Consider the following 25,000-nt stretch of genomic DNA (forward strand, 5'->3'; position numbering starts at 1 on the left):
AGAAGACACTGCCGAGAAGAGATACATAGTCCTCCCAACCAACTCCATTGCCAAACATGTTTCCAACATCTTTGCCAAAACATCATTCCCAGTATCTACCTCCACAACCACGACAATCAAGGACATCACCAGTAGTAGACAGGACAAGCCTCCATCCTCTGATGATAAATTAGACACATGTGCAACTCTTGGGTATCTTTATTGAGGAAACGTTTCGCCACACAGTGGCTTCATCAGTCCATACAAAGGAGAATCTTGAAGAACAGGAGGAGAATGAGGTAATCAGTCCCTCAACCTTGAGGGTTCTCTGAACCATTCATCTACAAACCTGTCAGACACTGCAACTTCTTGGGATCTTAATACTTGGGAATTCTTCGCTTGCCTAATTCTTGGGCACGACCTACTTCAACATTGAACAAATGTTACACCACCTATGACTTCTGCACCTCTCCTGCCAACGGTTTATAAGCTCCTTCTCAGCACGTATGCCGTATTCTATTCAAGATTGATGGACTGACCACATCGACTCAAGGTTGAGGGACTGATTACCTCATTCTCCTCCTGTTCTTCAAGATTCTCCTTTGTATGGACTGATGAAGCCACTGTGTGGCGAAACGTTTCCTCAATAAAGATACCCAAGAGTTGCACATGTGTCTAATTTATCAACATGTCGGTTCTCTGAACCATTCATCTACAAACTCCATCCTCTGCAGGGGTATACATAATCCCTTGTAATGACTGCAACAAATTATATGTGGGCGAAACATCAAGAGACCTCCAAACACGTATTTAAGAACACCAATATGCAAGCAGGACTGACGATACAAGGAATGCCTGTGTACAACATCGCAATTCACACAACCATTTAATTAACTACAGAAACTCAAGACTTATAGCCACAGAAGACAACACTCAATACAGAAGAATCCTGGAATCATCGCTCATCTCTACAACCAACAATTTCAACCAGAACAATGGCTTCTATAACATAGCTGAACCACTCGCCAAGAAACTTCTTCATCGCTATCCCACATAAGAAGATAGAACACTGCAGAAGGTCTACTCACAACTTGTCCAATACCCCTGCCAAGCTACCCAAGACTCTATAACCCCACCCGGTAGATCATCAGATGCAGCATTCTCCATCTGACCTCAACATTCTGAACATGACTATAAATACTCTCGTACCTTCCAACCCCAGGTAGATCCGTGTGTGACTTGAAAAAGCCCACTGTGTGGGTGAAACGTTGTCAATTAAGGATCACATTATACTGCATTTGTGTTTATATTTCCATTGTGTCGGTATTTTATACCATTTATTTCCATCTCACTCAGACGCGACAACACCTCACTCAGAAGTGACAACATCTCACTCTGAGGTGACAACACCTCACTCAGAGGTGACAACATCTCACTCAGAGGTGACAACACCTCACTCAGAGGTGACATCTCACTCAGAGGTGACAACACCTCACTCAGAGGTGACAACTCACTCAGAGGTGACACCTCACTCAGAGGCGACAACACCTCACTCAGAAGTGACATCTCACTCTGAGGTGACACCTCACTCAGAGGTGACAGCATCTCACTCAGAGGTGACAACAAGTCACTCAGAGGTGACAACACCTCACTCAGAGGCGACAACAAGTCACTCAGAGGTGACATCTCACTCAGAGGTGACAACACCTCACTCAGAGGTGACAACTCACTCAGAGGTGACACCTCACTCAGAGGCGACAACACCTCACTCAGAAGTGACATCTCACTCAGAGGTGACACCTCACTCAGAGGCGACAACACCTCACTTAGAGGTGACAACATCTCACTCAGAGGTGACAACACCTCACTCAGAGGCGACAACACCTCACTCAGAGGTGACAACACCTCACTCAGAGGTGACAATATATCTCTCAGAGGTGACAACATCTCACTCAGAGGTGACAACACCTCACTCAGAGGTGACAATATATCTCTCAGAGGTGACAACAACTCACTCAGAGGCGACAACACCTCACTCAGAGGTGACAACAACTCACTCAGAGGCGACAACACCTCACTCAGAGGTGACAACAACTCACTCAGAGGTGACAACAACTCACTCAGAGGCGACAACAACTCACTCAGAGGCGACAACACCTCACTCAGAGGTGACAACAACTCACTCAGAGGTGACAACACCTCACTCAGAGGTGACAACACCTCACTCAGAGGTGACAACAACTCACTCAGAGGCGACAACACCTCACTCAGAGGTGACAACAACTCACTCAGAGGCGACAACACCTCACTCAGAGGTGACAACAACTCACTCAGAGGCGACAACACCTCACTCAGAGGTGACAACAACTCACTCAGAGGCGACAACACCTCACTCAGAGGTGACAACAACTCACTCAGAGGCGACAACACCTCACTCAGAGGTGACAACACCTCACTCAGAGGTGACAACACCTCACTCAGAGGCGACAACACCTCACTCAGAGGTGACAACAACTCACTCAGAGGCGACAACACCTCACTCAGAGGCGACAACATCTCACTCAGAGGTGACAACACCTCACTCAGAGGTGACAACACCTCACTCAGAGGTGACAACACCTCACTCAGAGGCGACAACACCTCACTCAGAGGTGACAGGACCTCACTCAGAGGTGACAACACCTCACTCAGAGGTGACAACATCTCACTCAGAGGTGACAACACCTCACTCAGAGGTGACAACACCTCACTCAGAGGTGAGAGCACCTCTCTCAGAGGCGACAACACCTCACTCAGAGGTGACAATATATCTCTCAGAGGTGACAACAACTCACTCAGAGGTGACAACACCTCACTCAGAGGTGACAACATCTCACTCAGAGGTGACAACACCTCACTCAGAGGTGACAACACCTCACTCAGAGGTGAGAGCACCTCTCTCAGAGGCGACATCACCTCACTCAGAGGTGACAACATCTCACTCAGAGGTGACAACACCTCACTCAGAGGTGACAGCATCTCACTCAGAGGTGACAACACCTCACTCAGAGGTGACAGCTCACTCTGACGTGACACCTCACTCAGAGGTGACAACATCTCACTCAGAGGTGACAACACCTCACTCAGAGGTGACAACATCTCACTCAGAGGTGACAACACCTCACTCAGAGGTGACAACACCTCACTCAGAGGTGACAACTCACTCAGAGGTGACAACACCTCACTCAGAGGTGACAACTCACTCAGAGGTGACAACACCTCACTCAGAGGTGACAACTCGCTCAGAGGTGACAACACCTCACTCAGAGGTGACAACACCTCACTCAGAGGTGACAACACCTCACTCAGAGGTGACAACACCTCACTCAGAGGTGACAACTCACTCAGAGGTGACAACACCTCACTCAGAGGTGACAACACCCCACACAAGTCTGTCCAGCAAATACATCTCTCCAATATCTAGTCAAATCGTTTGTTTGACAAAGAACACACTCTGTATTTGTGAATATTTTTTACCTTGAAGATTATGAACAATATGTTGGACTGTACAATTATCTAATTTATAGATACCAGAACTAAAATTTGAAATATGTTGTGCATCATTCTTAATAAGAGATGATTCCAGAATATTTCCTTGGACAGTAGAGTTACAGGGAAGTAATTCTTTGACATTAGACCACTCTGCACAGTTGACTGTAACCCTTATATTAGATGTTATATTTATTATGAGGATAAGGAAAACTATGGTTAAGGCAAGGAAGGACCACGGAGAAGTAACGAAAACCATCACTGACTATATTACACACCACACACACACACATCGAGGAAGGATCCATACTTAGCTTTAAGAAGAGGTATGATAAAGCTCAGAGAGCAGGAAATGAGTGACCTAGTAGCAACCAGTGAAGAGGCGGGGCCATGAGCTGTGAATCGACCCCTGCAACCAAAATTAGGTGAGTACACACATTCATTTCTTCAGTCACAGAGTAGTCAGGAAGTGGAATAGTTTCGGAAGCGATGTAGTGGAGGCAGGAAGTATGATAAATCTCATGGTTCAGGGAGAGTGACCCAGTAGTTGCCAGTGAAGAGGCGGGACCAGGAGCTATGACTCGACCCCTGCAACCACAACTTGGTGATTATACACACACACACACACAGGAGAATAAGGAGAGCAGTTGTAGAGCCAGATATGAATATGCACAGGTAAGAAGGGAGGCCCAAAGACAATACGAGAATGATATTGCAGGGAAAACCAAATCTGACTCGAAGCTGTTGTACAGCCACATCAGGAGGAACACAACAGTCACGGACCAGGTAATCAGGCTGTGGAAGGAAGGAGGGTAGGTTACAAAAACTGACCACAAAGTATGTGAGGAGCTGAACATGAGATTCAATGAGATGTTCACAGAGGAGACAGAAGGGACTCCAGAAAGGCAGAGAGGTGGGGTACACCATCAAGCGTTGGACACAATACATACAACAGAGGAAGAGGTGAAGAGGCTGCTCAGCGAGCTAGATACCTTGAAGGCGATGGGGCCGGATAACATCTCTCCATGGGTCCTTAGAGAGGGAGCAGAGGCGCTATGTGTACCACTAACAACAATCTTCAACACATCAATCGAAACAGGGCGATTACCTGAGGTATGAAAGACAGCAAATGTAGTCCAAATTTTTAAAAAAGGAGACAGACACGAAGCATTAAATTACAGACCAGTGTCACTGGCATGTATAGTAAGCAAGGACATGGAGAAAATTATCAAGAGAAGAGTGGTAGAGCACCTAGAAAGGAATGAGCTTATCAACGACTGCCAGCACAGTTTCAGGGATGAGATATCCTGAGCCACAAACCTATTGGAGTTCTATGACAGGGTGACGGCAGCAAGACAAGAGAGAGAGGGGTGGGTAGATTATGTTTTCTTGGACTGTAAGAAGGCGTTTGACACAGTTCCACACAAGAGATTAGTGCAAAAGCTGGAGGACCAAGCAGGGATAACAGGGAAGCCACTGCAATAGCTCAGGGAATACCTGTCAGGAAGACAACAGCGAGTCATGGTGCGTGGTGAGGTGTCAGAGTGGGCACCTGTAACTAGCGGGGTGCCACGGGGATCATTCCTAGGACCGGTTCCGTTTCTTGTATTTATGAACGACATGACAGAAGGAATAAATTCTGAAGTGTTCTGTTTGCAGATGATGTGAAGTTGATGAGAAGAATTCAGTCAAACGAGGACCAGGCAGAACAACAGAGGAATCTGGACAGGCTGCAGGCCTGGTCCCACAACTGGCTCCTGGAGTTCAACCAAGTGCAAAATAATGAAGATTGTGGATGGGCAAAGACTACCACGGACAGAGTACAGTCTAGGAGGCCACAGACTACAAACCTCACTCAAGGAAAAGGATCTTGGGGTGAGTATAACACCGGGCACCTCTCCTGAGGTGCACATCAACCAAATAACTGCTGCAGCATACGGGCACCTGGCAAACCAGAGAACAGCATTCCGACATCTTAATCAGGAGTCATTCACGACCCTGTACACTGTGTACATCAGTCCTATACTGGAGTATGCAGCGCCAGTTTGGAACCCTCACCTATCCAAGCATGTAAGGAAACTAGAAAAAGTGCAATGGTTTGAACATGACTAGTTCCGGAGAGGTTAAGGGAAATCCTCCTGACGACACTGGAGGACAGAAGAGATAGGGGGCACATGATAACGACATACAAAATACTGAGAAGAATTGACAAGGTGGACAAAGACAGGATGTTCCAGAGATGGGACACAGCAACAAGGGGTCACAGTTGGAAGTTGAAGACTCAGATGAACCACAGGGATGTAAGGAAGTATTTCTTCAGTCACAGAGTTGTCAGGAATCTATGCATAGGATCTATGCATAGCTTTAAGGCAGGATCTATGTATAGCTTTAAGGAGAGGTATGATAAAGCTCACGGAGAGGGTAGAGTGACCGAGAAGTGGCCAGTGAAGCGGCGGGGCCAGGAGCTGAGACTCGACCCTGCAACCACATCTATGTGAGTACACACACACACACACACACTCTCCCAGCTCTCCCCTCTCCCATCTCTCCCCTCTAACATCTCTCCCCCTCTAACATCTCTCCCCCTCTCATTACCTCTCTCCTCTAACATCTCTTCCCCTCTCATTATCTCTCCCCTCTAACATCTCTCCCCCTCTAACATCTCTCCCCCTCTTATCTCTCCCTTCTCACATTTCCCATCTCTCTCTCTTCCCTCTCTCTCTCCTCCTCCCCTCTCTCTCCCTTCTTCCCTCTCTCTCCACATATCCTCTCTCTCACATCTCTCTCTTCCATCTCCCCCTCTCTCCCCCTTCTCCCCTGTCTCTCCCCCTCTCTCTCCCCTCTCTTTGCCCTTCTCTCTCTCAACCACATCTATGTGAGTACACACACACACACACACAAAGGTTTGCAACAAGACTAGTCCCAGAGCTAAGAGGTATGTCCTACGAGGAGAGGTTAAGGGAAATCAACCTGACGACACTGGAGGACAGGAGAGATAGGGGGGACATGATAACGACATACAAAATACTGAGGGGAATTGACAAGGTGGACAAAGACAGGATGTTCCAGAGATTGGACACAGTAACAAGGGGACACAGTTGGAAGCTGAAGACACAGATGAATCACAGGGATGTTAGGAAGTATTTCTTCAGCCACAGAGTAGTCAGTAAGTGGAATAGTTTGGGAAGCGATGTAGTGGAGGCAGGATCCATACATAGCTTTAAGCAGAGGTATGATAAAGCTCACGGCTCGGGGAGAGTGACCTAGTAGCGATCAGTGAAGAGGCGGGGCCAGGAGCTCGGACTCGACCCCCGCAACCTTAACTAGGTGAGTACAACTAGGTGAGTACACACACACACACACACCCTCTCCCAGCTCTCCCCTCTCCCATCTCTCCCCTCTAACATATCTCCCCTCTAACATCTCTCCCCCTCTAACATCTCTCCCCCTCTCATTATCTCTCCCCTCTAACATCTCTCCCCCTCTAACATCTCTCCCCCTCTCATTATCTCTCCCCTCTCCCATTTCCCATCTCTCTCTCTCCTCTCTCTCTCCACTCCTCCCCTCTCTCTCCCCCTATCCTCTCTCTCTCCACTCCTCCCCTCTCTCTCCCCCTATCCTCTCTCTCCCCCTATCCTCTCTCTCCCCTCTCTCTCTTCCATCTCCCCCCTATCTCCCCCTTCTCCTCTGTCTCTCCCCCTCTCTCTCCCCCTTCTCCTCTGTCTCTCCCCCTCTCTCTCCCCCTTCTCCTCTGTCTCTCCCCCTCTCTCTCCCCTCTCTTTGCCCCTCTCTCTCTCAACCACATCTATGTGAGTACACACACACACACACACACCCTCTCCCATCTCTCCCCTCTAACATCTCTCCCCTCTAACATCTCTCCCCCTCTAACATCTCTCCCCCTCTCATTACCTCTCTCCTCTAACATCTCTCCACCTCTAACATCTCTTCCCCTCTCATTATCTCTCCCCTCTAACATCTCTTCCCCTCTAACATCTCTCCCCCTCTCATTATCTCTCCCCTCTCCCATTTCCCATCTCTCTCTCTCCTCTCTCTCTTCCATCTCCCCCCTATCTCCCCCTTCTCCTCTGTCTCTCCCCCTCTCTCTCCCCTCTCTTTGCCCCCCTCTCTCACTCTCTCTCTCTCTCTCTCTCCCCTCTTTTCCCCTCTCACTCTCCCTCTATTCCCTTCTCACTCTCCCCCTCTCTCTTTCCTTCTACCTTTCCCTTCTCTCTCTTTCTCTCTCTCTCTCTCTCTCTCTCTCTCTCTCTCTCTCTCTCTCTCTCTCTCTCGCTCTCTCTCTCTCTCTCTCTCTCTCTCTCTCTCTCTCTCTCTCTCTCTCTCTCTCTCCCTCCCTCTCTCTCTCTCTCTCTCTCTCTCTCTCTCTCTCTCTCTCTCTCTCTCTCTCTCACCCTTTTCTCTTTCAAAAAAAAAAAAGAAAAAAGGGAAGAAAAGGAAAAAAAAAACGATGGGGAGGGGAAGGAATCAGGGATCAGATGAGAATGGTTCTGGTAGGGAGGAGTGGATGGGGGAGCAGCGGAAAAGGATGGTTCTGGTAGGGAGGAGTGGATGGAGGAGCAGTGGAAAAGGATGAAACAAGAGTTGGAGAGAAAATTAGGAGAGTTTTCTGAAAAAATGGAGACAGTGCTTTCTGTGAAATTAGAAAAGAGGTTGGAGAAGGAGAGGAAGAATTGGGAGGCACAAGTTGAAACTGCAGTAGCCAGGATAAGGGTCCTAGAAGATGAGGTAAACAGGCTGAGGCAAGTTACAGTGGCACTGACCAGAGAAGACACAGCATATGAAGCAGAGAGGCTTAACAGGAAGGAAGGAGATATCAATTATGCTAAGGTCATGTCAACCTGCCAAGAAGGGCCAAGGAGTGAAAGGGGAGAGCAGCTGGGTGCAGATGAAGAGGGTGATAGGTCAAATGTGGAGGCACAACCATGCTGCCAAGAGCCACTGAAAAAAACAAGGGAGACAGGAACAGGAACAGACAGGAACCAGAGTTACAGAGGCAGAGGCAATGGGAGGAGGAAAGGGCAAAATCAGTGTTTATCCATGGGCTTCAGGAGAGAGAGGAAAGGACACACACTGAAAGACGACAGACAGAAAGAAAGGAGACTGTGAACATCATCACAGAATAGGTGAAGAAGACATGGACGAGATTGTAAATTTTCAGAGAATAGGGATGTACTTGAAGGGGAGAAAACGACAGATCAAGCTGATTCTCGGGACAGAAACAGTGCAGAACAGGATCCTTCAAGAGAATCCACGGTTGAAATACTCAGAAGAGTACAAGAGGGTGTTCCTAGACAGAGACAGAACACAAACAGAATGACAGCAGCTGAGGGAGAGGACAAAAAAGCGAAAGGAGCTAGGAAAGGAGACAAGGATGGAACCAGCAGGGGTCAATCAGAGCAGGACAGAGCAGCAAGGGCAAGCACACACAGAACTATCCTCAGAACCCCACAACCTATCACACCATCCCAACACAAACTACAATCCATACTCACAGCTTCCACCCAACACCCAGCTATAGAATCCCACAGTATGCTCCCAGGTCTCCCACCCTCACAGGCCCCCCAAACCACAGTGCTGGAAAGAAAACTGAAGGTACGGTACACAAACGCTGATGGAATAACAAATAAGTGGGAGGAGTGGCACAAAAGAGTCAAAGAGGCATCACCGGACATCATAGCTCTCACAGAAACTAAGCTTACATGTATGATAACTGATGCCATCTTTCCAACGGGATACCAGATCCTGAGGAAAGACAGAGGGAACAAGGGGGGTGGAGGAGTGGCACTGCTGATCAAAAACCGATGGAATTTTGATGAGCTGGAGAGAGGAGACAGTTGAGAAACAAGTGGTTACATAGCGGGAACACTTCACTCTGGAAGTCCCAAGGTGGTAATTGCAGTGATGTATAACCCACCACAAAACAGCAGGAGGCCAAGGCAAGAGTATGACAAGAGCAATAGAGCGATTATTGACACACTGGCTGCAGTGGCCAGAGGAGCTCATGCATGCAGGGCAAAGCTCCTGATCATAGGTGACTTTAACTACAAGGAGATCGATTGGGAGAACTTGGAGCCACATGGGGGCCAAGATACATGGAGAGCTAAGATGATGGAGGTGGTACTGGAAAACTTCATGTACCAACATGTAAGGGACACTACAAGAGAGAAAGAAGAGGATGAACCAGCAAGACTGGACCTAGTATTCACGTTGAGTAGTTCAGATATTGAGGACATCACATACGAAAGACCCCTTGGGGCCAGCGATCATGTGGTTTTAAGCTTCGAATACACAGTAGAGCTACAAGTGGAGGGATAAGCAGGAAGGCCAGGACGAATGAAGCCAAACTACAAGAAAGGGGACTACACGAGAATGAGGAACTTCCTGAACGGGGTTCAGTGGGACAGAGAACTGGCAGGGAAGCCAGTTAATGAGATGATGGAATATGTAACAACAATGTGCAAGGAGGTTGAGGAGAGGTTTGTACCCAAGGGTAACAGGAATAATGAAAAAGCCAGGATGAGCCCATGGTTCACCCAAAGGTGCAGGGAGGCAAAAACCAAATGTGCTAGGGAATGGAAGAAATATAGAAGGCAAAAAACCCAGGAGAATACGGAGAGCAGTCGTAGAGCCAGAAATGAATAAGCACAGATAAGAAAGGAGGCGCAATGAAAATATGAAAACGACATAGCAGCGAAAGCCGAATCTGACCCGAAGTTTTTATACAGCCACATCAGAAGGAAAACAACAGTCAAAGACGAGGTAATCAGGATAAGGAAGGAAGGTGGAGAGACAACAAGAAATGACTGTGAAGTGTGTGAGGAACTCAACAAAAGATTCAAAGAAGTGATCACAGAGGAGACAGAAGGGGCTCCAGAAAGACGGAGAGGTGGCGCACACCACCAAGTGCTGGACACAGTACACACAACCGAGGAAGAAGTGAAGAGGATTCTGAGCGAGCTAGATACCTCAAAGGCAATGGGGCCGGATAACATCTCTCCATGGGTCCGGAGTGAGGGAGCAGAGGCGCTATGTGTACCCATAACAACAATATTCAATACATCTATCGAAACAGGGAGATTGCCTGAGGCATGGAAGACAGCAAATGTGGTCCCAATCTTTAAAAAAGGAGACAGACATGAAGCACTAAACTACAGACCAGTGTCACTGACATGTATAGTATGTAAAGTCATGGAGAGGATTATCAGGAGAAGAGTGGTGGAACACCTAGAAAGGAATGATCTCATCAACAGCAGCCAACATGGTTTCAGGGATGGGAAATCCTGTGTCACAAACCTACTGGAGTTCTATGACGTGGTGGCAGCAGTACGACAAGAGAGAGAGAGGTGAGTGGATTGCATTTTCTTGGACTGCAAGAAGGCGTTTGACACAGTTCCTCACAAGAGATTAGTGCAAAAACTGGAGGACCAAGCAGGGATAACAGGGAAGACATTACAATGGATCAGGGAATACTTGTCAGCAGCGAGTCATGGTACGTGGTGAGGTGTCACAGTGGGCACCTGTGACCAGTGGAGTCCCACAGGGGTCAGTCATAGGACCAGTGCTATTTCTGGTATTTGTGAACAACATGACGGAAGGAATAGACTCCGAAGTGTCACTGTTTGCAGATAACGTGAAGTTGATGTGAAGAATTCATTCGATCAAAGACCAGGCAGAACTACAAAGGGATCTGGACAGGCTGCAGACCTGGTCCAGCAATTGGCTCCTGGAGTTCAACCCCACCAAGTGCAAAGTCATGAAGATTGAGGAAAGGCAAAGAAGACCGCAGACGGAGTACAGTCTAGGGGGGCCAGAGACTACAAATCTCGCTCAAGAAAAAAGATCTTGGGCACATCTCCTGAAGCGCACATCAACCAAATAACTGCTCCAGCATATGGGCGCCTAGCAAATCTCAGAACAGCATTCCGACATCTTAATAAGGAATCGTTCAGGACCCTGTACACCGTGTACGTTAGGCCCATAGAGAAAGTGCAAAGGTTTGCAACAAGACTAGTCCCAGAGCTAAGAGGTATGTCCTATGAGGAGAGGTTAAGGGAAATCAACCTGACGACACTGGAGGACAGGAGAGATAGGGGGACATGATAACGACATACAAAATACTGAGAGGAATTGACAAGGTGGGCAAAGACAGGATGTTCCAGAGATGGGACACAGCAACAAGGGGACACAGTTGGATGTTGAAGACACAGATAAATCACAGGGATGTTAGGAAGTATTTCTTCAGCCACAGAGTAGTCAGGAAGTGGAATAGTTTGGGAAGCGATGTAGTGGAGGCAGGATCCATACATAGTTTTAAGCAGAGGTATGATAAAGCTCACGGTTCAGGGAGAGTGACCTAGTAGCGACCAGCGAAGAGGCGGGGCCAGGAACTTGGACTCGACCCCTGCAACCTCAACTAGGTGAGAACTAGGTGAGTACACAAACAGTTCTTGGCGGTCCTTCTCTGAGACACACACCACCTTCCTTATCCTCATAATAAATATAACATCATATCTTAATAGGTCCTCCACTTTAATTACTTAACAGAGAATAATCACAGAATATTGAGTGATCTGTAACTTACAAATGTCCGCGAATATTTGAGGACAAGCATTTAATAATAACTAAATATAACTCTGGTCAACAGTTTTTGAAAAGTTGTATGCTTCTTAAACAATATTAGTTAATTCTTATGTATATTCATGTCCCGAATCCAAATATCACCTTGAAAAATGCTTATTGGCTTTAGGTTTAAAGATACGAGACATGTAATATTTGATTATTTTATTATAACGTACAATATATGTCAGTATGTTTTAATCTCTAATCCGTACCTATTCTCTACCTTTTTGCTTGACGCTTATGTGGGCTGAAGAATCATCTCTTGTCAATGTCCAGCAATATTCTGCAAGCATTCTTGTGCCCCATTTGCCCTGGTACCATTTTTCCATGATTGAAATATCTTGGTGAAACTTTTCACCATGTTCGTCACTAACTGCCCCACAGTTCGCTGGAAAAATGTCTGAATCTGAGTCCAAAAAGTAGATTTTAAGTGACATGTTACATCCCATGTTCTTGTAAGCCTTGATGAGGTTTTCCACCAGTTCTTCATAGTTGCCTTCCCTTCTGTTTCCGAGAAATCCCTTCGCCACTAACTTGAATGCTTCCCAAGCAGCTTTCTCCTCCCCATGAAGGTCTGATTCAAGGTCACCATCTTTAAGAAGCTCTCGAATCTGAGGACCATTTAAGACTCCCTCTCTTATCTTAGCGTCGCTCAGTGAAGGGAATTTTGATGTTTACTTGAATTCCTGACCTGATTTGCCCATAGCTTTTACAAAGTTTTACATTAGCCTCAGTTTTATGTGTAGTGATGGTAGCAAAATTTTGTTTGGTTCACTGAGAGGTGGATGTTGAACACTTTTCATCCCAGTCCTCAATGATAGACGAAGTGGCCAATCTTTCCTGATGTAGTGGGAACCTCTTGCATGGCTGTCCCATTCACATATTTATTATAAGTTTAAAAAGTGTTTGGCTAAGAAAATCACCTACGTTTCACCTCAAAATATAAACTTACACATCACAACCACCTTCTATGTCTGCTGGAACAATAATGAAGGTCAGTGAGTGTGGTAGGAAACACTGCCACAAGACTGTTGGAACCTTTTGTCACACGTAGCTGCGTATTGGAAAGTAGAGCTAACAAGCAATTTTAACCATGATATTCATTATCAGTGACCTAAAATTAGTTGGAAATTACTACTCTGGTCTGGGAAGCATTTTGGTTGTTGACCATTGACAATAAATTGCAATGTTGATTTTCGCCCATACCCAGGGCTTTATTTGGCTCTCTCGGGTTTAGTACTTCCCCATTAATATATAAATAATAAATACAATTACCTCTGATGACTGCAAGATAGAAGTAGACTTTATGCTCCTCTAATTTAAGTAAAATAATTTGAGTTTAATGAGGTCATTATTAACAGGCGTCCCCAGGTGGTGCGTCTGGGTGAGCATGATTACAATGATGAGAAAGATGGTGCAGTTCACGAAGACTTTAGTGTAGCTGCCACTGTACCTCACCCTGAGTACTTCCACCCTCAAGCCTACCATGACTTGGTCCTTCTTATGCTCGACCGCAGAGTTAAACTGAAGGTTAGTATATTCTCTCTCTCTGCAGCATCTAAAGTTAACGTGGGATTCAGGGTGATCTGAACAGGCTGGCTCTATGATCAGTTTTAAAATGACTTTCAGAGTTTACTAGTGCAAAGTAATAAATTTGGGACAAAAAAAAATCAAACACGAATGCAAAATATTTGGCACCAAATTGACCGATACAGGAGTGGATTAATTATATAGTTTTTTTTTACTACCACCCACAGGATGGGTATGGAGTGCGTAATAAACATATTAAAACTAACAAACAAGAGAAAGGAAGAGTCTTGAAACACTCATAAGCAACGACCACAAAAATACCAAACAAGGTTTATCTGTGAGGTGCGTAGAGCAGAATGGTCAGTTTCAAACTAGAAATTTTTGGGTATAAAACACCAGACATTATTTTAATTCTCTGAAATGGAATTTCTAGACAATAACTTGTATATAACGTCAAGTTTTCGTCTCCAAATTACATATAACAAGATCGAATAGAAAGGGTACAAAGCTTGTGCTAGCATCAGAAATAAGCACAACCAAGTGATCTCATTCACCTCTCCAGGACAATTCATCACTTTGACACACTCAGTAGAAAATTATTAATTTTTTACATGAATAGCGTGCGTGAGCGTGTTAGGAGAAAATGGAGACAAATGGTTTTCAGGACTTGACGTGATGTTGGAGAGCAAGTAAGGTAACATTTATGAAGGGGTTCAGGGAAACCGGCAGGCCGGACATGAGTCCTGGAGATGGGAAGTACAGTGTCTGCACTCTGAAGGAGGGGTGTTAATGTTGCAGTTTTATAACTGTAGTGTAAAGCACCCTTCTGGCAAGACAGTGATGGAGTGAATGATGAAAGTTTTTCTTTTTCGGGCCACCCTGCCTTGATGGGAATCGGCCGATATATATATATATATATATATATATATATATATATATATATATATATATATATATATATATATATATATATAATGGGGTCCACCTCTGGTGTAAATTGTGGGACCCATAGCCTCGGAGAAGTGGATAAAAAGGCTTCAAGGAAGAATATTTGGATTTCTTCCTGAAGCCATTTGAATATTCCACTTCCCCTACCACCCCATCTTTTAAACTATTTTTTTTTTTTACGAATAGGAATATTTTATTACATAATATGGCACAGAAGATTTAAGAGATACATTGTTGATATAAAGGTGGCATATACGGTACATGTTGTTACGTGTGTATCACCGATTATAAGGCGAAAATCTCATCCAGCTCCTCAGAGCTGGGGCGTGTGCCCAAAATGCAGCATGCATTACCCCTTTGAACAGCCGCGCACTGAGCCGCTGGAACAGAAAACTAGCTGCCCTGGGATCCCTAGTTACCCTGATGAGTCTTTTTCCCAGCTCCTTAAGGAAATTAGATGCACTCTTTCCCCATGAGCCAAGGGTCTCTGAGCCTATGGGAACAAACATATAATGATGGGCAAGTTCTCCATATTTTCTAGACTTTTGGGACTCCCTAAAGCTGGCAGCTGCCCCTCCTTCCTCCCTGGTGTATTGGAGATAGGTATCAGCCAAGGTAGATGCACATGTATAATCCCACACCACCTGCTTCCCATCTGTCCAGGCTTGAAGGGTGATACCATCTGGACGCTTCTGGCTGCCATCAGATCTGCATAGTTGGGGTGGCTCCCTTACTGCTGGGCATCCAGCTGTTGTGAGGCTCCTCTTGATAATGTTATTAACCTCCTCATGTCTTGCAATCTTTCCCTCGGATTTACGGCACACAAGACCATGGTACCCGAATCGGTCTGCTGCTTCACTGCCACAAATACACCTGTGTTCGGCGAGAATAGGGGCGGCAAGTCGAAGGGCAACACCGATGCGGATGGTCTGTGGGTCGAGGCGTGTGCCAAGGCTGGAGTTGGGAACAGCCAACAGAAAGTCCCCAGCATGAGGGGCTCTCACTGCCAGCAGGCGGGCTCTATCCTTCCCTGACACACTTTGAACCATTGTTGAGGCAATATTTTCCACTATTGGACCATCCCAGTGCGATTGTTTGTAGTTGTTGGGGGGAGCAGGTCTGGTTTCTGAGCCCGTTAGATTATCCCAGATCATTGCTCCGTCAATGAATTTTTGGTCCTGGGCTCCAATCTTGTCCCTAAGATGTTCAGGGAGAATCGCTGCTACAAGCTCTCTGGATGCAATACACGAGGACAGAAAAGCAGGTAACGCAATCTGTGATGACTTGCGGACACCAATGCCTCCTAGTCTGACTGGAAGTGTATCTTGTATATATATATATATATGTATATATATATATATATATATATATATATATATATATATATATATATATATACACACACACACACACACACACACATCGGCCGATTCCCACCAAGGCAGGGTGTGATAAAAGAGAAAAAGGTAGCTTATGAGAGGTTTTTACAAAGCAGAAGTGTTATAAGAAGAGCAGAGTATATGGAGAGTAAAAGAAAGGTAAAGAGAGTGGTGAGAGAGTGCAAAAGGAGAGCAGATGATAGAGTGGGAGAGGCACTGTCAAGAAATTTTAATGAAAATAAGAAAAAATTTTGGAGTGAGTTAAACAAGTTAAGAAAGCCTAGAGAACGAATGGATTTGTCAGTTAAAAACAGAGTAGGGGAGTTAGTAGATGGGGAGAGGGAGGTATTTACCTGGAGTTTACCTGGAGAGAGTTTCGGGGGTCAACGCCCCCGCGGCCCGGTCTGTGACCAGGCCTCCTGGTGGATCAGCGCCTGATCAACCAGGCTGTTGCTGCTGGCTGCACGCAAACCAACGTACGAGCCACAGCCCGGCTGATCAGGAACTGACTTTAGGTGCTTGTCCAGTGCCAGCTTGAAGACTGCCAGGGGTCTGTTGGTAATCCCCCTTATGTGTGCTGGGAGGCAGTTGAACAGTCTCGGGCCCCTGACACTTATTGTATGGTCTCTTAACGTGCTAGTGACACCCCTGCTTTTCATTGGGGGGATGGTGCATCGTCTGCCAAGTCTTTTGCTTTCGTAGTGAGTGATTTTCGTGTGCAAGTTCGGTACTAGTCCCTCTAGGATTTTCCAGGTGTATATAATCATGTATCTCTCCCTCCTGCGTTCCAGGGAATACAGGTTTAGAAACCTCAAGCGCTCCCAGTAATTGAGGTGTTTTATCTCCGTTATGCGCGCCGTGAAAGTTCTCTGTACATTTTCTAGGTCGGCAATTTCACCTGCCTTGAAAGGTGCTGTTAGAGTGCAGCAATATTCCAGCCTAGATAGAACAAGTGACCTGAAGAGTGTCATCATGGGCTTGGCCTCCATAGTTTTGAAGGTTCTCATTATCCATCCTGTCATTTTTCTAGCAGATGCGATTGATACAATGTTATGGTCCTTGAAGGTGAGATCCTCCGACATAATCACTCCCAGGTCTTTGACGTTGGTGTTTCGCTCTATTTTGTGGCCAGAATTTGTTTTGTACTCTGATGAAGATTTAATTTCCTCATGTTTACCATATCTGAGTAATTGAAATTTCTCATCGTTGAACTTCATATTGTTTTCTGCAGCCCACTGAAAGATTTGGTTGATGTCCGCCTGGAGCCTTGCAGTGTCTGCAATGGAAGACACTGTCATGCAGATTCGGGTGTCATCTGCAAAGGAAGACACGGTGCTGTGGCTGACATCCTTGTCTATGTCGGATATGAGGATGAGGAACAAGATGGGAGCTAGTACTGTGCCTTGTGGAACAGAGCTTTTCACCGTAGCTGCCTCGGACTTTACTCTGTTGACGACTACTCTCTGTGTTCTGTTAGTGAGGAAATTATAGATCCATCGACCGACTTTTCCTGTTATTCCTTTAGCGCGCATTTTGTGCGCTATTACGCCATGGTCACACTTGTCGAAGGCTTTTGCAAAGTCTGTATATATTACATCTGCATTCTTTTTGTCTTCTAGTGCATTTAGGACCTTGTCGTAGTGATCCAGTAGTTGAGACAGACAGGAGCGACCTGTTCTAAACCCATGTTGCCCTGGGTTGTGTAACTGATGGGTTTCTAGATGGGTGGTGATCTTGCTTCTTAGGACCCTTTCAAAGATTTTTATGATATGGGATGTTAGTGCTATTGGTCTGTAGTTCTTTGCTGTTGCTTTACTGCCCCCTTTGTGGAGTGGGGCTATGTCTGTTGTTTTTAGTAACTGAGGGACGACCCCCGGTTACTAAAAACAACAGACATAGCCCCACTCCACAAAGGGGGCAGTAAAGCAACAGCAAAGAACTACAGACCAATAGCACTAACATCCCATATCATAAAAATCTTTGAAAGGGTCCTAAGAAGCAAGATCACCACCCATCTAGAAACCCATCAGTTACACAACCCAGGGCGAGAATATTTTGAGGAACTTTTAAATATTGAGGAAGAAATGGAGGCGGTAATTCCATGCACTGGCCAGGGAGGTATACCATCTTTTAGGAGTGAAGAAGAGCAGAATGTAAGTGTGGTGGAGGTACGTGAGGCATTACGTAGAATGAAAGGGGGTAAAGCAGCTGGAACTGATGGGATCATGACAGAAATGTTAAAAGCAGGGGGAGATATAGTGTTGGAGTGGTTGGTACTTTTGTTTAATAAATGTATGAAAGAGGGGAAGGTACCTAGGGATTGGCGGAGAGCATGTATAGTCCCTTTATATAAAGGGAAAGGGGACAAAAGAGATTGTAAAAATTATAGAGGAATAAGTTTACTGAGTATACCAGGAAAAGTATACTGTGGGGTTATAATTGAAAGAATTAGAGGTAAGACAGAATGTAGGATTGCGGATGAGCATGGAGGCTTCAGAGTGGGTTGGGGATGTGTAGATCAAGTGTTTACATTGAAGCATATATGTGAACAGTATTTAGATAAAGGTAGGGAAGTTTTTATTGCATTTATGTATTTAGAAAAGGCATATGATAGAGTTTATAGGGGAGTAATGTGGCAGATGTTGCAAGTATATGGAATAGGTGGTAAGTTACTAAATGCTGTTAAGAGTTTTTATGAGGATAGTGAGGCTCAGGTTAGGGTGTGTAGAAGAGAGGGAGACTATTTCCCGGAAAAAGTAGGTCTTAGACAGGGATGTGTAATGTCACCATGGTTGTTTAATATATTTATAGATGGGGTTGTAAAAATGCTAGGGTGTTCGGGAGAGTGGTGGGATTAAATTACGGGGAATCAAATTCAAAATGGGAATTGACACAGTTACTTTTTGCTGATGATACTGTGCTTATGGGAGATTCTACAGAAAAATTGCAAAGGTTTGTGGATGAGTTTGGGAATGTGTGTAAAGGTAGAAAGTTGAAAGTGAACATAGAAAAGAGTAAGGTGATGAGGGTATCAAATGGTTTAGATAAAGAAAAATTGGATATCAAATTGGGGAGGAGGAGTATGGAAGAAGTGAATGTTTTCAGATATTTGGGAGTTGACGTGTCAGCGGATGGATTTATGAAGGATGAGGTTAATCATAGAATTGATGAGGGAAAAAAGGTGAGTGGTGCGTTGAGGTATATGCGGAGTCAAAAAACGTTATCTATGGAGGCAAAGAAGGGAATGTATGAAAGTATAGTAGTACGAACACTCTTATATGAATGTGAAGCTTGGGTTGTTAATGCTGCAGCGAGGAGGCGGTTGGAGGCAGTGGAGATGTCCTGTCTAAGGGCAATGTGTGGTGTAAATATTATGCAGAAAATTCGGAGTGTGGAAATTAGGAAAAGGTGTGGAGTTAATAAAAGCATTAGTCAGAGGGCAGAAGAGGGGTTGTTGAGGTGGTTTGGTCATTTAGAGAGAATGGATCAAAGTAGAATGACATGGAAAGCATATAAATCTATAGGGGAAGGAAGGAGGGGTAGGGGTCGTCCTCGAAAGGGTTGGAGAGAGGGGGTAAAGCAGGTTTTGTGGGCGAGGGGCTTGGACTTCCAGCAAGCGTGCATGAGCGTGTTAGATAGGAGTGAATGGAGACGAATGGTACTTGGGACCTGACGATCTGTTGGAGTGTGAGCAGGGTAATATTTAGTGAAGGGATTCAGAGAAACCGGTTATTTTCATATAGTCGGACTTGAGTCCTGGAAATGGGAAGTACAATGCCTGCACTTTAAAGGAGGGGTTTGGGATATTAGCAGTTTGGAGTGATATGTTGTGTATCTTTATATGTGTATGCTTCTAAACTGTTGTATTCTGAGCAACTCTGCAAAAACAGTGATTATGTGTGAGTGTGGTGAAAGTGTGGAATGATGATGAAAGTGAAAGTATTTTCTTTTGGGGGATTTTCTTTCTTTTTTGGGTCACCCTGCCTCGGTGGGAGACGGCAAACTTGTTGAAAAAAAAATATATATATATACATGTATATATATATATATATGTATATATATATATGTATATATATATATATATATATATATATATACAGTGGACTCTCAACCAACGGCATTAATCCGTTGCAGAGGGCTTGCCATTGGTCGAAATTACCGTTGATCGCTTTAATTTTCCCCATAAGAAATAATGGAAATAGAATTAATCCGTTCCTGACACCCCAAAATCTGATTTTTTTTTTTTACATGAAATATACATTTCCTTATATGGAAAGGAATAGGACATGCAAAATAAAGAATAATTAAATGCCACTTACCTTTATTGTGGAGTTGTTGATGAGTGATGTGCCAGCAGCAGGAGAAATTCAGAACTGTCTGTTGCTTGGAAGGAGAATCCCCTTCCAGATGGACTTCAGGTTCCAAGTCCTTTGGTGGGATTACCTCCCTCCTTCGTTTTTTAATGCCACTAGGACCAGCTTGAGAGTCACTGAATCCCTGTCACACAAAATAACTGTCCAGAGAGCTCTGCTTCTCACTTGCCCTTAGGATTTCCCTAAAATGGGACACAAGAGTGTCATTGTACCTGTTGCCAATGCAGCTTGCAACTTCGGTGACAGGATAAAATTCTTCGATTAATGCTTGCACCTTTGTAAACAATGAACACATTTCCCTAATCCTTGATGAAGTCATCTTATTCCGTCTCTCTTCATCCTGCTCTGAAGAACATTCTTGAGGTGTGATCTGTTGCTGTTGCACCTGAAGCTCTTGCAGGTCTGCAGTGGTTAGTTCTTCCTCGTCGTTCTGCACCAACTCTTCCACATCCTCGCCACAAAACTCCAACCCCAAGGACTTTCCCAGTGACACAATACCTTCCACTACTGGCATAGCCTCCTTAGGGTTAGCCCCAACCCCTTCAAAATCCCTCTGTTCTACACATTCTGGCCACAGTTTCCTCCAAGCAGAGTTCAAGGTCCTCTTAGTCACTCCCTCCCAAGCCTTACCTATAAGGTTTACACAACTGAGGAAACTGAAGTGATCTTTCTAAAACTCTCTTAGGGTCAATTGAGGTCACTTCAAAGCACTTTTGAAACACTGCTTTTGTGTAGAGCTTTTTGAAGTTTGAAATGACCTGCTGGTCCATGTGCTGGAGGAGAGGAGTTGTATTAGGAGGCAAAAACTTCACCTTAACGAAACCAAACTCAGTTTCCTCATGCAAGTCGTGAGGATGAGCAGGAGCATTGTCCCTTACCAGGAGGCACTTGAGTGGCAATTTCTTTTCCTGAAGGTATTTTGTCACAGTGGGGCCAAACACACCATAAACCAGTCCAAGAAAAATACCCTAGTGACCCATGCCTTACTGTTTGATCTCCACAGCACGCACAAATTACCCTTGTGCGCGCACAAATTACCCTGAACACTCTGGGAGTTTCAGAGTGATACACCAATAAAGGCTTCACTTTGCAATCATCACTAGCATTACTACACAACATTAATGTCAGCCTGTCTTTCACAGGCTTATGTCCTGGGGGTGCCTTTTCCTCCTGAGTAATGTAGGTCCTGTTTGGCATTTTCTTCCAAAACATGTCTGTTTCGTCACAATTAAACACTTGTTCAGGTTTTAGGTTTTCAGTCACTATGTATTCCTTAAAGTCCTTCACATATTTTTCAGCTGCATTTTTGTCTGAACTGGCTGCCTTACCACGCCTTACCACACTGTGTATGCCACTACGAATCTTAAATCTCTCAAACCAGCCTTTGATGGCCTTAAATTCATCATCAGCAGCACTATTTTGAGGCATTTTCTTAATGAGATCATCATGCAACTTTCTTGCCTTTTCACAAATTATAGACTGAGAAACACTATCACCTGATAATTGGTTTTCGTTTATCCATACCATTAACAGTCTGTCTACCTCTTCAACTATTTGTGGTCTCTGTTTTGAAAACATACTTGAGCCTTTCACAACAACAGCTTCCTTGATTTCCTGTCTGTTCGCCAAGATAGTACTGATGGTTGAATGTGATTTGTTGTATTGCCTTTCCAACTCAGCCATACACACTCCACTCTCGTATTTTTCAATGATCTCCTTCATTTCCATCGTAATTCTCACCCTTTTTAACACAGGCTTAGCACTAGATGCTTTCTTGGGACCCATGGTGGCTTATTTAGAGGTTACAAGTACTATAAACAGTGGAATAATCCAAAATATATGGGAAGTACACGTGGAAACCGACCGCAACAGCTTGTAAACAATGGCACAGTGACTCTTGGAGTGGCTGGGCCCGCTCAGACCGCACTCTGGGCACGTCAACACATTCCAGGCAAACGTCGTTGGTTAAGTTTTTCACCGATGGTTAAGGCATTTTTTCTACGGCAAAAAGCGGCGTTAGACGAAACTGCCGTTACTTAATGCAGCCGTTAGTTGTAATATATATATATATATATATATATATATATATATATATATATATAGATATATATATATATATATATATATATATATATATATATATATATATATATAAGAACATAAGAACATAAGAAAGGAGGAACACTGCAGCAGGCCTGATGGCCCATACTAGGCAGGTCCTTTACAATTCATCCCACTAACAAACATTTGACCAACCCAATTTTTAATGCCACCCTAGAAACAAGCCCCGATGTGCAAGTCCCACTCAAATCCAACCCCTCCCACTCATGTACTTATCCAACCTAAATTTGAAACTACCCAAAGTCCTAGCCTCAATAACCCAACTAGGTAGACTGTTCCACTCATCAACTACCCTATTTCCAAACCAATACTTTCCTATGTCCTTTCTAAATCTAAACTTATCTAATTTAAATCCATTACTGCGGGTTCTCTCTTGGAGAGATATCCTCAAGACCTTGTTAATATCCCATTTATTAATACCTATCTTCCACTTATACACTTCGATCAGGTCTCCCCTCATTCTTCGTCTAACAAGTGAATGTAATTTAAGAGTCTTCAATCTTTCTTCATAAGGAAGATTTCTAATGCTATGTATTAATTTAGTCATCCTACGCTGAATGTTTTCTAACGAATTTATGTCCATTCTGTAATATGGAGACCAGAACTGAGCTGCATAATCTAGGTGAGGCCTTACTAATGATGTATAAAGCTGCAGTATGACCTCTGGACTTCTGTTGCTTACACTTCTTGATATAAATCCCAGTAATCTATTTGCCTTATTACGTACGCTTAGGCATTGCTGTCTTGGTTTAAGGTTGCTGCTTACCATAACCCCCAAGTCCTTTTCGCAATCTGTATGGCTAAGTTCTACATTATTTAACTTATAAGTGCTAGGGTTATGGACACTCCCGAGCTTCAGAACCTTGCATTTATCTACAATGAACTGCATCTGCCACTTTTCTGACCAAGAGTAGAGTTTGTCTAAATCCTCCTGAAGTTCCCTAACATCCCTGCTACTTTCTTCAACAGTCTTTGGTGCGGAACTCTATCAAATGCCTTACTAAAATCTAAGTAAATAATATCAAATTCTTTATCGTGGTCAACAGCCTCAAAAGCTTTACTGAAGAAAGTTAATAAATTAGTTAGACAAGACCGGCCTCTTGTGAATCCATGCTGAGTATCATTAATCAAGCTATGCTTATCGACATGGCTTCTTATAATCTCAGCTATAATTGACTCTAGTAATTTGCCTACAATTGAGGTCAGGCTTATTGGGCGGTAATTTGACGGTAACAACTTGTCCCCTGTTTTAAAAATAGGAATTACATTAGCCATCTTCCACATATCAGACACTGCACCTGTTTGAAGATATATATATATATATATATATATATATATATATATATATATATATATATATATATATATATATATATATATATATCTTACAAAAGATTTATGAGATACATTGTTGATATAAAGATGGCATTTACAGTACATGAAGTGTGAGAGATACATGTCTAGCACATATTGTTACATGTTTGTCGCTGATTATAATGCGAAAATCTCATCCAACTTCTCAGAGCTGGGGCACATGCCCAAAATACAGCAGGCATTACCCCTCTGAACCACAGCACTGAGTCGCTGGAACAGAAAACTAGCTGTCCTGAGATCTCTAGTTACCTTGTTGAGTCTTTTGCCTAGCTCCTTGAGGAACTTAGATGCACTCTTTCCCCATGAGCCAAGGGTCTCTGAGCCTATGGGAAAAAACATATAATGATGGGCAGGTTCTCCGTATTTTCTCGACTTCTGGGACTCCCAGAAGTCGAGAAAAGCTTGCAGCTGTCCCTCCTTCCTCCCTGGTGTAGATGAACGTGTGTAGTCCCACACCACCTGCTTGTCATCTGTCCAAGCTTGAAGGGTGATACCATCTGGACGCTTTTGGCTGCTATCAGATCTGCATAACTGGGGCGGCTCCCTTATTGCTGGGCATCCGGCTGTTGTGTGACTCCTCTTGATAATGTTATTAACCTTTTTAAGTCTTGCAATCTATCCCTCGGATTTATGACACACAAGACCATGGTATCCAAATCGGTCTGCTGCTTCACTGCCACAAATACACCTGTGTTCGGCGAGAATAGGGGCGGCAAGCCGAACGGCAACACCAATGCGGATGGTCTGTGGGTCGAGGCGTGTGCCAAGGCTGGAGCTGGGAACAGCCAACAAAAAGACCCCTGCATGAGGAGCTCTCACTGCCAGGAGGTGGACTCTATCCTTCCCTGACACACTCTGAAGCATTCTTGAGGCTATATTCTCCACTATTGAACCATCCCAGTGCGACTGTTTGTAGTTGTTAGGGGGAGCAGGTCTGGTTTCAGAGCCTGTGAGATTATCCCAGATCCTGGCTCCATCAACGAACTTTTGATCATGGACTCCAATTTTGACCCTAAGATGTTCAGGGAGAATCACTGCTAAAAGCCCTATGGATGCAATGTATGAAGACAAGAAAGCAGGTAGCATATATATACACAGACACACACACACACACACACACACACACAC

The 25,000-nt window shown here is 44.5% G+C and overlaps 1 protein-coding gene across 1 annotated transcript in view; it reads left to right on the forward strand.

Moving 5' to 3' along the window:
* Positions 1-4,168: 4,168 nt before the first annotated feature.
* LOC128698474 (clotting factor G beta subunit) overlaps positions 4,169-25,000 on the forward strand; it is a 64,756-nt gene continuing 43,924 nt past the window's right edge. The window contains exons 1-2 of the mRNA XM_070104029.1: positions 4,169-4,182; positions 13,509-13,677. Of these exons, the coding sequence (XP_069960130.1) occupies positions 4,169-4,182; positions 13,509-13,677 (183 nt within the window). The remainder of the gene's footprint in view (positions 4,183-13,508; positions 13,678-25,000) is intronic.

The sequence above is a fragment of the Cherax quadricarinatus genome, chromosome 88 (genome assembly GCF_038502225.1).
Source record: "Cherax quadricarinatus isolate ZL_2023a chromosome 88, ASM3850222v1, whole genome shotgun sequence".
Classification (NCBI taxonomy): Eukaryota; Metazoa; Arthropoda; class Malacostraca; order Decapoda; family Parastacidae; genus Cherax; species Cherax quadricarinatus.